At 34.7% G+C, this 13785-nt stretch overlaps 1 protein-coding gene across 2 annotated transcripts; it reads right to left on the bottom strand.

The window, feature by feature from the left end:
- Positions 1-521: 521 nt before the first annotated feature.
- On the bottom strand, positions 522-13503 carry LOC131163847 (uncharacterized). 2 transcript variants are annotated; one of them, XM_058120643.1, is made up of 11 exons: positions 13229-13503; positions 12151-12208; positions 11610-11723; positions 11422-11505; positions 9743-9852; positions 9560-9610; positions 4139-4282; positions 3952-4041; positions 3368-3474; positions 2257-2341; positions 522-853 (listed from the first exon to the last, which is right to left on the bottom strand). In XM_058120643.1, the coding sequence occupies exons 3-11, from the start codon at positions 11719-11721 to the stop codon at positions 755-757; spliced, it is 882 nt and encodes a 293-aa protein (XP_057976626.1). In that variant the 5' UTR covers positions 11722-11723; positions 12151-12208; positions 13229-13503; the 3' UTR covers positions 522-754. The 2 variants fall into 2 exon arrangements, with proteins under 2 accessions (XP_057976626.1, XP_057976625.1); XM_058120642.1 differs by having other exon boundaries at positions 12151-12239; positions 13229-13445.
- Between the last annotated feature and the right edge of the window lie 282 nt (positions 13504-13785).

Here is a 13785-nt window from a genome sequence, read left to right as displayed (position 1 = left end):
AGGTCTATTCAATTCAACCTTAAGTTTCAGACTGTCAAAACAAAAAAAAATGGCCCAATTCCTGCCATGGTTTGTAGACTTGGAAGAGCTGAATGGTTCAAGAGAAAGAAAGTTCCTAAATTGATAGGAATGGGAAAATGAGGGAGCCTCAGATGTCTCTGAGAAGATGAGTGGAGATGGGCAGTGATAGAAGTGCATGCATTCTTCTATATATTACACATTAATGCCCTGGCTTTCGTCTCTTTCATCTTATCCATCTCACTCTCTCTCTCTCTCTCTCTCTCTCTCTCTCTCTCAAGTTCCATGCTTGGGAGTTGCATCCTATAAACAAAATTCTTCTCATCTCACTATCATGTGTACGGGGCATTAGTTTCGACTCCTTATGCCTTTGACATTTACTTTTAGTAGAATTATTCAAGTTTGTGCTTTTACAAAATATATGGGGAATATCCTTATATTCTCAACAAATAAATCAGTGCATCAATTCAATAACGGCTCAAAAAGATCAATGCAATTATGAATACAGGGGGCAAAGGTTTGTGGCAATATATATTGATCTCAATGTATCAGATAAATAAATATTAATTAGAAAGATAAATGTGACTACTGGGAATACGTAAATTGAATTATCAGCTTCCGCAGGAAAATGATGTTCTCTCACAAAATACGATCAAACAGAACATGGTATGAAAATTTTGAGGTTGTCTACAGCTTCTGGTGAGGGAGTTGGGTGAGGGAGTTGGAAGGCTGGCCATTAATCCCCAAGAAACTTTCGTTTCTTCGTTGTGTTCATATACGGTCTCAGAACCCATTCATTCTGGGCTTCGCTCTGATCCATTGTTCCTAACTTTATCTGTGACATTAAGAAGAGGAAGAAAAGAAAAGGGAACCAGAATGTAGTCAAAGTACACAGATGCCCCATAAACAAACACATCAATACCACCTAAGAAAATGAATAGTGGAGACTCAGTAATAAAATCATACAAGAAAAACAACCTCCAGCCTTTACAGTAGATAGTAAAGGTCAATCCACAGCTACAGAGAGTGTTGTCAAGTAAAAAGCCCAACAGGCAGTGAGGAATACAAGGCAAAATTTCATAGATATCCCAATAGATGCCAAGGGAAAAAAAAATCTAGCAACAAACTGCAACATAAAATTACTACCATAATTACTAGCCAACATGCCAATAAAATTGAAAGCATCATCCAGTGCTCAGGGCATCATCATTTGAAAATATAAGGCATCAGTTTCTTCCTTGAGTAACAAAAATAAATTCCCAACTTGGATCACCTCTTTGGGGAAGTATAACAAAACATACAAGACACCTGCCTGGGTTATCAATTGTGAGCTACATAAAAGGGCATATATGTGAAGCAGATCTTTTTTTTTGTCCTCATATTCTCACATATCCCATGGATGCAGCTGCTATATTGATGCATAACCCCAAACCATAGTCGTCAAATCAAGATCCGAACCATGAATCAAAATTCCAATTTTTGGAATCGAGAATCAAATCAAATTGTAAGATTCGCTACAAATTTCCAAAAAAGAAAAAAATAATTAACCTAAAAAAATGATAATAAATAAAAAAACTAATAAAAAATAAATTTTTAAAAAACACAACGAAAGATGAGTACTACCATAGCCAATGAGTGTTCTGCCCCTTCTTCTCAATGGCAAAACACCATACTCCACAAAGAGTGAAGAATGGTTTAATGAAGGCAACTTAAGACCAAAATTTCTTTCTCCTTTTTAGCACAAAATTGACGTAGACAAGGAATGGAAGGCAATTGTGTAAACTAGTCAGGTCTGTGGGGTTTAAACTAGTCAGGTCCGTCGCGATATGATAGGTCAAGAATTGTGTGAATCGTAGATTTAGATTGATTCTTTAGATCCACGAGGTGAATAAAAAGATTTGGTTCGGCAATGATTCAAATGTTTTTAGATTCGTTTGTAAGATTCAAATCAATTCGGTGAGGAATTTATATGAATAGTATGAATTGAATCAAGAATTGTAAGATTCTAACAACTAAGCACCAAACATGTCAAGAACTAACAAATCAAAAGTAAATGGCACTTCTTTTGGTAAGAGGGGCCAAGGGGTAAATGGTACATATCGCAATATTATAACTCTACAACATTTAAGTATAAAATAAAGGAGGATGGTACTTGTGTCTATTGTAAGTTCAATTTTTCACAAAGTACTAAAAAACAAAGCATGCAGCAGTAAGGGAAGAAAGCAGCATTGCCATTACCTGATAAAGTCGCAACTCAAACCGAGGACCAATTTCCTTCAGCTCGAGTGATTTAGGACCTCCATGTTTCTCATACACATGATGCCTGTGCGGTCAAGAAATTTTACAACAGAACAATGTCAAAACAGCTGTACTATTCAGAAGAAGAGCAGCATTTGCATCAAGTGAATTTGTATCAAAGAAATTTATAGTAGGTCCAGAATCCCATGCTACATACTGCTCAACGGTGCTATACCCAAAGCAGATGATCATTAGAAATTAATACGCCTCTGAAAACAAAAAATACAGGTACACCATCATTGGAAATCATGACTGCAAAGTAGACTTTGTTTCAAAAGATTTTTATAATATGTTGCTTACCAACTCAAGCTGCGATCTAACATGGCAAGTTCAAATCTGTTCAAACTCAAACACAATTCCAAGCATAAAGTCTTAAAGTCTATCAAATTGGGCCAGACATAGCTGTCTTTGTGACTCCTTACATTGCTACTTCTCATTATTCTATTTACCAAGTATTAGGACTACTTTTAAGCATTAGGATTTCAATTGTCTAGTTTGTGCCCATCCAATACTAGCAATTAAACAAAATCCAAAGTCATGAAAAACACAGACCCTCATCAGGTTGTCACTTGAAAGAATCACCACAAAACTACAATTCCATGACAGAGGCACAACCACAAAATTCAAATACCAATGGCACAAGCTTATCGATTCTCCGTAAATGCTAAAATATCAAAAATGAAACGCTGCTTATTAGATGTTATCAGTACCTTGAGTTATACCTTTCACTTTGACAGTTTATATCTAAATCAGACTAAATATTAACGTCCATGGACGAAACCATGAGGAGGATTGCATGAAGAGGGGAAAAAAATTGTGCATTTATGTTATGGGGAATATTAAGAATATTAATAATAATGGAGCATATTAATATCTATACACGACCACAAATGCAGAAGATGATTATATTGTTATACAGTAATGAAAAATCAATAAGAAATTTAAATTAAAAAAAATGTTAAATTCAGATTCATTTCTTTCAAATGAATAAATATCAACTGGACAGAATAGCCAATATGAGCTGATTAAAGCATATGCAAAGCAAACCAACCTGAATGAAATATAGTCAGACTGATTAGCAAAAGTGATGATTCGTCTTGTATCCGGCTTGGGCACTGGAAATAAATGCTTTAAGATGTTTGCCGTCCTTTCACCCAACTATCAGCAATCAGGACATCACATATACAAAAAAAAAAAAAAGTTACTAATATGTAAAGCCAATTAGTGATCAACAAACCCCATAACATGAGCATAAACAAAACTGTTGAAATTTTGAAACATGTTGAGTTCCTTATTAGCAAATAAAATTCATACTTCAATGCAAACAAGAAGAGGTGAATGACGCTTCCATTCATATTCCAGAAAAAAAATGCAGTTTCTGTAGGAAACTTCTCTTGGACAAACCTAAATTCTAGTCATCTGCATCATTTTGATGCTCAATCAGGATCAATTGGCATAAGTGGAGCAAGTGCAAAAATGCAGGACAAGGAATAAAAAACTAAACATATACATGGACAAAGTACACATAATCGCTACTTTAGTTTCTAGATATGTGCAAAAAGTTGGTTCTGCTCGTTTAATTACGAATAAGACTTTCCAATGAAAGAGGGAATAAACATACAATTGCAGTTATACCTTGGTTGAGAAGTTGTTGAGAATCAAATGTGGGTAAACCTCAGGCATTGTGCCAATAGCTTTCTTGTCCTTAATGTCGTGTCTAGTAACCTACAGGTTTAAAAATTGATTACAAGATTTATGCCGAAGTCAAATGAGCCAAAAATGAAGGTCCAAAAAGAAAAGCTGAGGAATTAACGTTGCTTACCACATTGAGTAACCCAAAATATGCAGTCGGGCCAAATGGAAGATGACTAATAATTATACCATCTGGCACACCACGATGCTCATGGACCAACACAACATCTGTAAAATCATGTGCCCGACAAGTTTCAATAATTTCAGAAATAACCTGCAAAGGAAGACACAATGATTATTGAGAAAAACACTATCATTCTATAATATTTTGGACTATAGCTGTAATCTACATCCATAAAATTGATCTATTTGCCATTTAAAATAAGACATATGTTGAATTTACATTTTAAATTGAGATCTAGAACCCGTAATAACTACTCATTTATTTGAAGCTTGTCACCAGTCATGACTTTTCAGCAGCTTCCCAAACAGCTTCTAATATTGATTGAATACTCTTTCCAAATGCAAGTGAGGAAGAGCTCAATGACCAGTTAAAATACAAAAGCCAAAAAACCATGTTACTAAGTAGTTTGCTTAAATACTCTTCCATATTGTTTTTGCAATCACATGATAGACATCCTTGTGAATTTAGATCTCTGGCTCTCAGTTTAAAAATTAAAATGCCTAAGATTGTGGCCTCACTTCCAAAGTTCCAATCTCAAGGATAATAATAGATATGACTGTTGACACCTGATTAGGAATCAACAGTAATATTATAGTTCTTTTCTTTGGAAGTAGCCATGAAGCAGCCGAATTAACATCAGGAAACCATGTCAATATCCTAGCTAAACAGATAATTGGAGTATCTCCTGCTAGGTAATTGATTTAGCGTTGAAAGTCTTGGATAGGCTCTGAAGTAGTCAATCTCCCTAGAGGATTGTTAAATTCAATGAGCCAGAGCTCCTTTTGGAACTTCTTTCAAAACTTCTTATGTTTTTAATAAATTCAAATCACAATTGCATCAACCTTTTATACATTCAGATGATCCAAATACATATTTTACTCTTATATGCATATACAGAGAATTCACCAATCAAGTAAGCAATTATATGGGTGCCATTGTCACGTAGCTTGCAAACACATTCACGCTATTGACAAACAAGTAAATGTAAATTCTTCAAACATAGGCACACAAAACACTAATTGGCATGGCCTCCAAACTTGTTGGAGGTAAGTACTTGCATCAAAAGGATGTCAAACCACTAAAGTTCATTTGATATTCCCAATAATCTAAACCTCTGTGGAGCAGTTTCCAGGACACTAGCATAGATACTACTACAAGCACAATAGATCAGTCCAACATCATATCCGTGCTGGACGTCAATACTTCTCAGACATTCAAAACATGTGTCGAAGTGTCCACAAAATTTCTATTTTTTATAACACAATTTAAAAACACATTTTTAAATTTCAGGCACAATTCTAGCAGTTCTTTGATATCCCTTGGAGTTTAGACGCAATAATGACACATAAAAAAATCTATAATTTTTATCTAAAATCATCGGAAAAAAAATTAACTATTTTTTGTAATTGAAAGCTTGATATGCAGAATTTTTATTTAAGTAAAAGAAAAAAGAACAAACAGACGAACAAACCATACACACATAAATATGCATATACATGCGCATATGTGGGGTGCATACATGTATTGATTGACTTGTATATATAATATTATCAATGCTAGAAAACTCTTAACACCCATAAATAATATATTGTTGCTCATAAACTTGAGTCTTGTTTGATAAAATAAAGTATTAAGTTCTTAATACTGATTCAACATTTGAATTAGTGAACCTGATTCAGAACTAATTACAGCCACCAAATACTAAAATAGTTCATATTGTTTGGCATTGATCATTTTAAAGTTTAAACATTTGAATATGAATGCCATTAAAATTGAACCTTTAAAATTTGTGAGCTTGTTTAATTATTTGACAATCAAAATAAGAAAAAACAAAATCCATATGCACAAATATTATCCACCTACAGATTAAAAGGTCCATCTTTTGTAGGAAGAATCTGCACCTTACAGATTGTTGAAAAAATATCAAAATGAAGAAGAGAAGTAACATATTTAAAAAATGTATTTCGCAGAGAGAATTAGAACAATCAAGAACCCATTTGCAGAGAACAATCAAAACTCATGACTCTTTAGCATAGCAAAGAAGGAGAGCAGTTAGGAAAAATTCTGAATATCAAAGCTCCCATCCTATTGCATTGCATAGAAATTCATTCAATAAAACAGCATCAAACTAAATACACTCAGGATCAGGAAAAGAAAATGTTCATTGCAGAGAAAATGACCCCAAAATACATCAACATTCCAACAACTCATTCAATAAAAAATTCTGGAAGCACACACATACATTCACAAACTGCAGAGAATGAAAACAAAAAAAACAAAAAAAATCAGATCAAAGCCCTCCTGCAACCCTTTACCACTGCACAGAAAGGATTCATAGATTGAAGCCTCCACAATTACAAATCAAAGAAAGCCCCCACCAATTGCCAATTATTACCACTAATATAAGCCATGGTCACTGCTGATCTGGATGCTGATAGTTAAGAGGGAGAATGGGAGAGGAAGAGATATGCTAGAAGGAAGTGATGGAAGGGCTGGATGTAGTGAGCAATGGAGGAGAACAAATGCATCAACTGTGCCTTCAAATGGTGTTAGACAAAAAAATTTCTTGCTGAACAAATAAGAAGTATTCGAAGTGCATTCAGGCATCTAACCAAACAGCTGGTCTCTTAAAGCCCATTAAAGGAACTGGTGCTATTTGGAGCAATGTTTTGGGGCGCATCTAAGTTCTACTTCTGCCCAAAGCACACCAGGGCACAACTGCAAACGCACAAATATCCAAAGGCATATGCCGTCTAGCACTGGGTGTACACACCAACAAAAAAAACACGGATTTTACCTCATTACGTGAGAAGCCTATACACAATCCCTCTCATTTATTTACTTTTTAATATAAGAAATACAAAATAAATGAAATATTAGGGCTTCTGTTTGCTCGTTCATTCATTCACTTTCCCCAGAACATGAAACCTCCTTTGATGAACACCCCTCCTTCATGACCTTCAACCAGCTTCAGATTTTCTCCAGATCGTCATACTCCAGTAATCACCGTCTTCTCAGGTGGCTTCTTTCACACATCATGGACGTGATTCAGATACTCGACGCTCAAGTTGCTTCAAATTTTCACGTGCTGACAGCCTCTCTCTTCTCCAGAAACCTGTGTCTCACTTCAGTGAGTTGCAATGACTGAAGGATGAACTTTTTTGGACGATGGATGATATCCCTTCCATTGCATTTGGGTATCCACGAGAGAGTTGACAAACTGAGATGTGGGATATGTTTTCTCATCGAGAGTTGAGAAAGAGACAAAAGATTTGTTCTTTAAAAATATTTTTAAAGACAGAGGTCCCCTTTTTAACAAGGAAGACACATGATGGTGGTCTTGTCATGCATGGGCAAGGAGTCACAGGCATCTTTTTCTAAGTTGGCTCTCTCTAAGATATTTAGGATTAAAGATAATATAACCGATTTTATTTTAATCATTTCAATAAAAAACATAGTATGTATAATTTATTAATATATTTTTCAATAAAACTTAAATACCTAAAAGGTTTATGCCTCAAGCCCTCAACGCTAGGAGGCTTATACCTTGCCTCATCAAGGGTAAAACATCTTGCCTTATGTCTTTCCCTATTAGAACACTGATATTGAGTCAATTTGGATCAAACAAACGCCCCCTTAGTGACCGCATATATAAATATAAACACAAGCATGCATTTGTCATCCCCACCATGCCATATTCTAGCTTTTTGACACGTTCATACTCATGCTCATCCATGTTATTTCAAGAACTCAAATGAGTGTGCCACATCCTATGTCCATGCTTCATGGTGGCTTGGAGCCTATGTCATATTTTCATGAACCGAGACACACAATATGATGAAAACACAGGCTTTGGTAGGTGTATTTGGCTCTGGTTATCCTACACAATTCCCAAACATGTTGCTTGTTCAAAATGCCCACATTTAGGAACCCATGGGAACCCTATGTGGAAGGCATCTTGGATTCTCAAGATGCCCCCAAAATATGAATATTCAAAACCAAACTCCCACATAGGTGATCTTGGATTTTGTTGAGAATCTAAGTTCACAAGGCAAAAATATCCCTACCATTCATTGCTTCAAATTGCCCCTTCTTGTTCACTACTGTTTATCATTATTATTATTATGATGATGATGATGATGATGATGATGACAACGACGATGACGATGACGATGACGATGACGATTAAGTAATAATATTGGTATCCATTGTCATTGTTGTTATTATTACTAATTATAATTTAAATTTTTTATTACGATTATTATTAAAAAATAATATTAACAATTATTATAATTGCAGTTGTTGTCATCATTGTTGTTGTTGTGTATGCAGTATGCACTTACAAAGAATGTATCATTACAGGTTTAAAGGTATTGTGGTCCTCATATTGGAATAAACATTAGAATACCCGAGTTATTCCAAATACTATGGATGATATTCTTACTCCTGTGCATAAGATACAAGGAAATTGATTCCCATTTGGATAACCACAAGTCACCCTCTCAATGCACCTCATTAGTTGTTTGAATCATTGGAAGGATTGTATAAACAACAAAAATCATTGATAATCTTTTTAGTCTAATCAATGCAGCCTACAAGAAGTAATCTGTAGAAATTCATTTGAATTAAAACCTCACATGAAACAATAGACAACAGCAAACCAAATCCAATGAATAAGAATATCTAAATATACAATGCTGCTTTCTTGGAGAACTATAGAAGACAGCCCACCTAACCGTGCAGAGAGCTTACAATACAAGAAGATAGAATGCTAGATAACAATAACTAAAATCAAAGCAAATGACACACAAACAAATACAGCAGGTGGTACAGGTCCCTATGACAAGACTAACTTTAGCCCCACAAAACAGCTTGCAACCACTTAAAACAGTTCAAGTTTACATTATCAGCATTAGATAATGCAACAATTCACCAATTAGCATAAATATCATCAATAAAGAGAAACTAGAAGGTGTAGAGCAGATGTTCCAGATTCACATTATTAAAGAAGTCATATAAAAAATATGGGAAAATTTTCTTTTGCATTTATATTGCCAGGCAAAAGCATCAATAAAGAGAAACTAGAAGGTGTAGAGCAGATGTTCCAGATTCACATTATTAAAGAAGTCATATAAAAAATATGGGAAAATTTTCTTTTGCATTTATATTGCCAGGCAAAAGCAGCTAAGATGTCATAATCAGGACCAAACAAATGCTATATTAATTCAAAAGAGAAGTCAAAAACAGGGATAAATGGAAATTTGTACATAATCGATCTTTGATACACGTACCCCAGATAAGACCAAGTCCATCTAGAGAAAAGAACTCAAGAAAAAAGTGAGGGGCAGAATAAAACAGTAAGCATACCTGACCACCACGATTCATTCTTTGTGCATTAGGAAACACAAACTTAAGTTCCTGCAAGAATTATGGCATTTGCATTACAATTAAATATCACAAACAGCAAACAATAGCCAGATCAGCACTAGAACAAAAATTAATTAAAATTTGACAAATAAAAAAAAAATAATGCCAGAGTGATAGGCCAACCTTCACAAACTGTGTGAGAGGAGCACTTGGATTTCGGGACGTGGTCAGCAAAATTTTAGGATCTCTTTCACTTGCATTAGCATACTCATCATCGATGTGAGTCCTTGGGACTACATTTCAGAATGAAAAAAAATATATTATTGACTAACATCATGTTAATTGTTGTACAGTTCAGACTTCACTTTGAACTCTTTGAAGCATAGGAAAAAAACACATCTTAGATCCCACAAATTATGTTTTAAACATGCATGCCAATATACCTAGCATATCTATACACATATGCACACAAACACAGATATATGTATACACACACACACACACACACATACACACACACATATATATATATCTATTCAGCAAGTTCTATACACCAAACGAACTTGGCTGTAGTGGATGTCAAAGATCAAATTCTATCTCTCTATGATAAAAGGAAAAGAATAAAAGTGTCAAAAGTAATCTCTTACAACTTCATGAAAAAAAATTGACATTTGACTCTTTTTATCAAAATCCTTTCTTTGACCCCTTTTGCCCATTATCTTCAATGTAGAAGGCACAACTACTGGGACAGACTACAGAGACCAATTGGATCTTATACTGCAGATTTATTACTATCTATGACTCTATGACACAGATGCTTCTAGAGGGTGGTCATATCCATACTAGACACATGTCAAAAACATAAAAGCATTCTAGGTACTCCAACACATCTTTGACATTTATTATAGAAAAAGAAGTTAAATTCCTTGAAGAGAAACACATCTTTGACATTTTATTGATGTATCTTATATTTTTTTTGTTCACTTGGCATGTCCTATACTTTTATCTAGAATTCTAGATGTTTAGAGTTCTAAAATTCATTGATGTGTATTTGAGAGCATGGACTTTTGAAATCTTAGTTTTGGGTTTATGTGGATTTTGACAAAAAACCATTTCATGCCCCCAAATCTAACACAGATGTTTTTTAACATGTAGCAGAATGCAGAAGAATTATAAATATGTGCATCACATCCTTTTTTTATTATTTGAAAAGTACTAAACAGCTAAGTAATCAATGCCTGGTATGATGACAAAATATACTATCCCTTAATCCTTGTGCTTCCACTAGTTTCATATTCTACCTAAGCATTTTGATACTTGTCTTTTATGTCTCACACTTTTAGATAGAACATAATAAAATAAGAATCCCTGCGGCTGCGGTATTGTATCTCAAAAATTAAAGAATTGATGTTTCTATGTATCCCAATATCAATATCCCATATTCTAGTACCCATATCTATGCTTCATAGATTACTACAACATGTATGTATTTGTGAAATAAACAAAGGCATGCACGATCACATATTTCCTTCACAATTCAAGGAAAATTGAGAGAATGAAGCAAATTTTGAATTGTTTGATTTTAAATTGGTATCAAGCAACACACATACATGTATTAGGCTTAATAGAGTAGATCCCTTTGTTTCCTCAGCCACCTACTAGTAAAAAACCTATAATCTAAAACCCATTTTATTTTCTTTTTCCTACATTCCCTCTGCAACCAAACACAGCATAAATGTCATAGTAATACAGCATAGAATTACAGGCAAGTTTCATAAGTACAGCAAATTTTGTTCAAAAAATACTCAAGACATGCTTGTGTGCCCACACACACACACAGCAAACGAGAGAGAGAGAGAGACCAGAAGTTTGTTCATCTTCAAGATCAATTTCCTGGCGAAGAGTGGCCTCTTCATTTCTGAGCTCGGTGGGAATGGGTTTTCCGTCTGCAAGAAAAGAACATCAGCTCAAGATAGGCAATAGAAGACTCACAGGACAAGTGAAATGATTTTTCAAGAATTGGAAAAATGATGCATGCACAAACAAACACCTTCTAAGGCTTCTCTGATTTTGCGCTTTTTTTCATAGAGTAAACGCTCCTTCCCTTCTAAGCTCTTCCTATAGAGATACTCTCTTCTTAGCCGTACGTTTCTCCGCAGCATATCTTGAAAATTTTGCAATGAGAGAGAGGGAGAGATCATATATAAAATTTTATAAATAAATTATATTTATATTTTTAAGATTTCTAAAAATTCACATAAGGGGGGAATTCAATAAATTATTAAAAAATTATCCCACGTAAAATTTAAGAACCTTAGGAAAAGGTAAAGAGGAATTAAGGACAGGAAATAGGTTATCTCTTGTTGCATAGCCTAGGCCCAATGGATCTACTAGTGGGCAAGAAAAAAGAGAAATAAAAAATACACACTTGCCAATATCACAGAAGCTAACAGGACCCATGCATGTAAGGTATATTTTTGCTTCTCTATAAAACAATAACAAAGGAAAGAGATAACAGTTTATAGCATATGAGTACTACGGATCGTGAAATCCAGAACAATAACCATTGCAAACGCACAAAGAATGCTTACCTCTCCAAATTGTCTAGTAAGTGAACTTCTCAGATTTGGTAATCAATAGACAATACTCCTGCAAATGAAATTGGGATTCCAATTCATGACTGAGAGAAAGAAAGGGAAGCAATGAGAGAGAGAGAGACTGAGAGAGCACTAGAGCGATGGTAACATAAAAAATATCATAAAAATCCGATTATATAAAATAACAAATATCTCAAAAATTTAAAGTTCCAAAGATCATTCATTTGTGAAGTAAAATTACATGTTAAGTGATTCTAAAATTCCAAATGAACCAATACTTAAAATTATTATTATTATTATTATTAAATCCAGTAATGAAGCGAATATGGCTATAGAACTATAGATATCTACTACTATTTTGAACGCTGACATGGGTTTGAGCTCAATGAACAGAAATTTAAGGGTGATTTTTTTTTTTTGGGGGGCCGGGGGGGGGGGGGGGGTGGGGGGTGGGGATGGGGGAAGAGGGTGTAGAAACAGAAGCGAAGCTTTATTGAAACAGAAATTAGGAAGGAGAAAAAGATACAGTCAGGGTGAATCAACTTCTTGTTTGCGTCTGTCTTCATATTTTTTGTCATTTATTTTGGCCTACCTCATTTCTGTCCTTGTGCACATCCATGTGTGTGTGCAACCTCGAAAAAACATTTAATTAAACACGTGATGCGCAGGTATTTTTCCTAATTGCAGTCATATATAAATCCCTACTATGCTTCTTTACCATCTCAACCCCTTCAATAGACGTAGCCTCAGGTGGTAATCGAAATTAATTTGCCAATTTAAGAACTAGAGTGCCACTCAAAGTCCCATGTCAAGTATTTTATCCGCCTCCTCTGGAACCTACAGAAAATTACCTAAATTCTGAACCTTCTCTGTTAAAGTTTGAATTGCACTACCAACTCTGCTACGTCCCACCGTGAAGTCTATCCCTCATCTTTAACGAATAACACAATTGATGATGACAAATTAAGAACGGTGAAATAACTTTCGCGCTTCGAGACTTTGTTTCTCTGTGCGCCCGTGTGTGTGTGTGTGTGTGTTTGTGTGTGTGTGAGAGAGAGAGAGAGAGACGTACGATTGATAAAGAGGCTACGAGAGGAGAGGACCCAGAGAGAGCACGAGGGCAGAATCAAGCTACCGGAGCTCCAGCAGCTGCCAGAGACAGCGACGGCGACAGAACCGGAGTGAGAAGCCTAGCATAAAATGTGGAGTGGGGGCGCAGGAGGCAGGGGTGTTTGCCACATTAGGTTTTTAGGGTTATTTTTAGTTCATTTTTTCCTGTCAATCTGGGCAGAGGTTATGTTTGGATATGTGATTTGAATTTGTATTTATTTAGATCATACCAAATATAATTTTAAATTATATTTGAAGATATAATTTATTTAAATTTACATAAATTTAAATTGAAGATTTAAATTTTCAGATTTACAAAAAAATGGTAATTATACTTCCTAAATTTTTTATTTTAAATAATTAACTGATTAAATTGCATATTGTGCATATAATTATTTACTTTTACATGTTAAAATTAAGTATTTAATGCAAAAAATAACTTATTTAGAAATCAAACGTTCTCTTTTCTGAGACTAGGTAATATGCTACCTTATACTTTTTTGACAAATCGCACATTTC

Source organism: Malania oleifera, chromosome 9 (assembly GCF_029873635.1).
Source record: "Malania oleifera isolate guangnan ecotype guangnan chromosome 9, ASM2987363v1, whole genome shotgun sequence".
Classification (NCBI taxonomy): domain Eukaryota; kingdom Viridiplantae; phylum Streptophyta; class Magnoliopsida; order Santalales; family Ximeniaceae; genus Malania; species Malania oleifera.
Note: the sequence above shows the minus strand (reverse complement) of the source record. Positions and strands in the feature narration are given on the sequence as shown.

Coding starts and splice junctions, on each gene's coding strand:
- LOC131163847 (XM_058120643.1), bottom strand. CDS start 11,721: ATGCTGCGGAGAAACGTACGGCTAAGAAGAGAGTATCTCTATAGGAAG. Junction 11,506..11,609: donor AATCAGAGAAGCCTTAGAAG/GTGTTTGTTTGT, acceptor CTTTTCTTGCAG/ACGGAAAACCCATTCCCACC. Junction 854..2,256: donor TTGAGTTGCGACTTTATCAG/GTAATGGCAATG, acceptor TTAATGTCACAG/ATAAAGTTAGGAACAATGGA.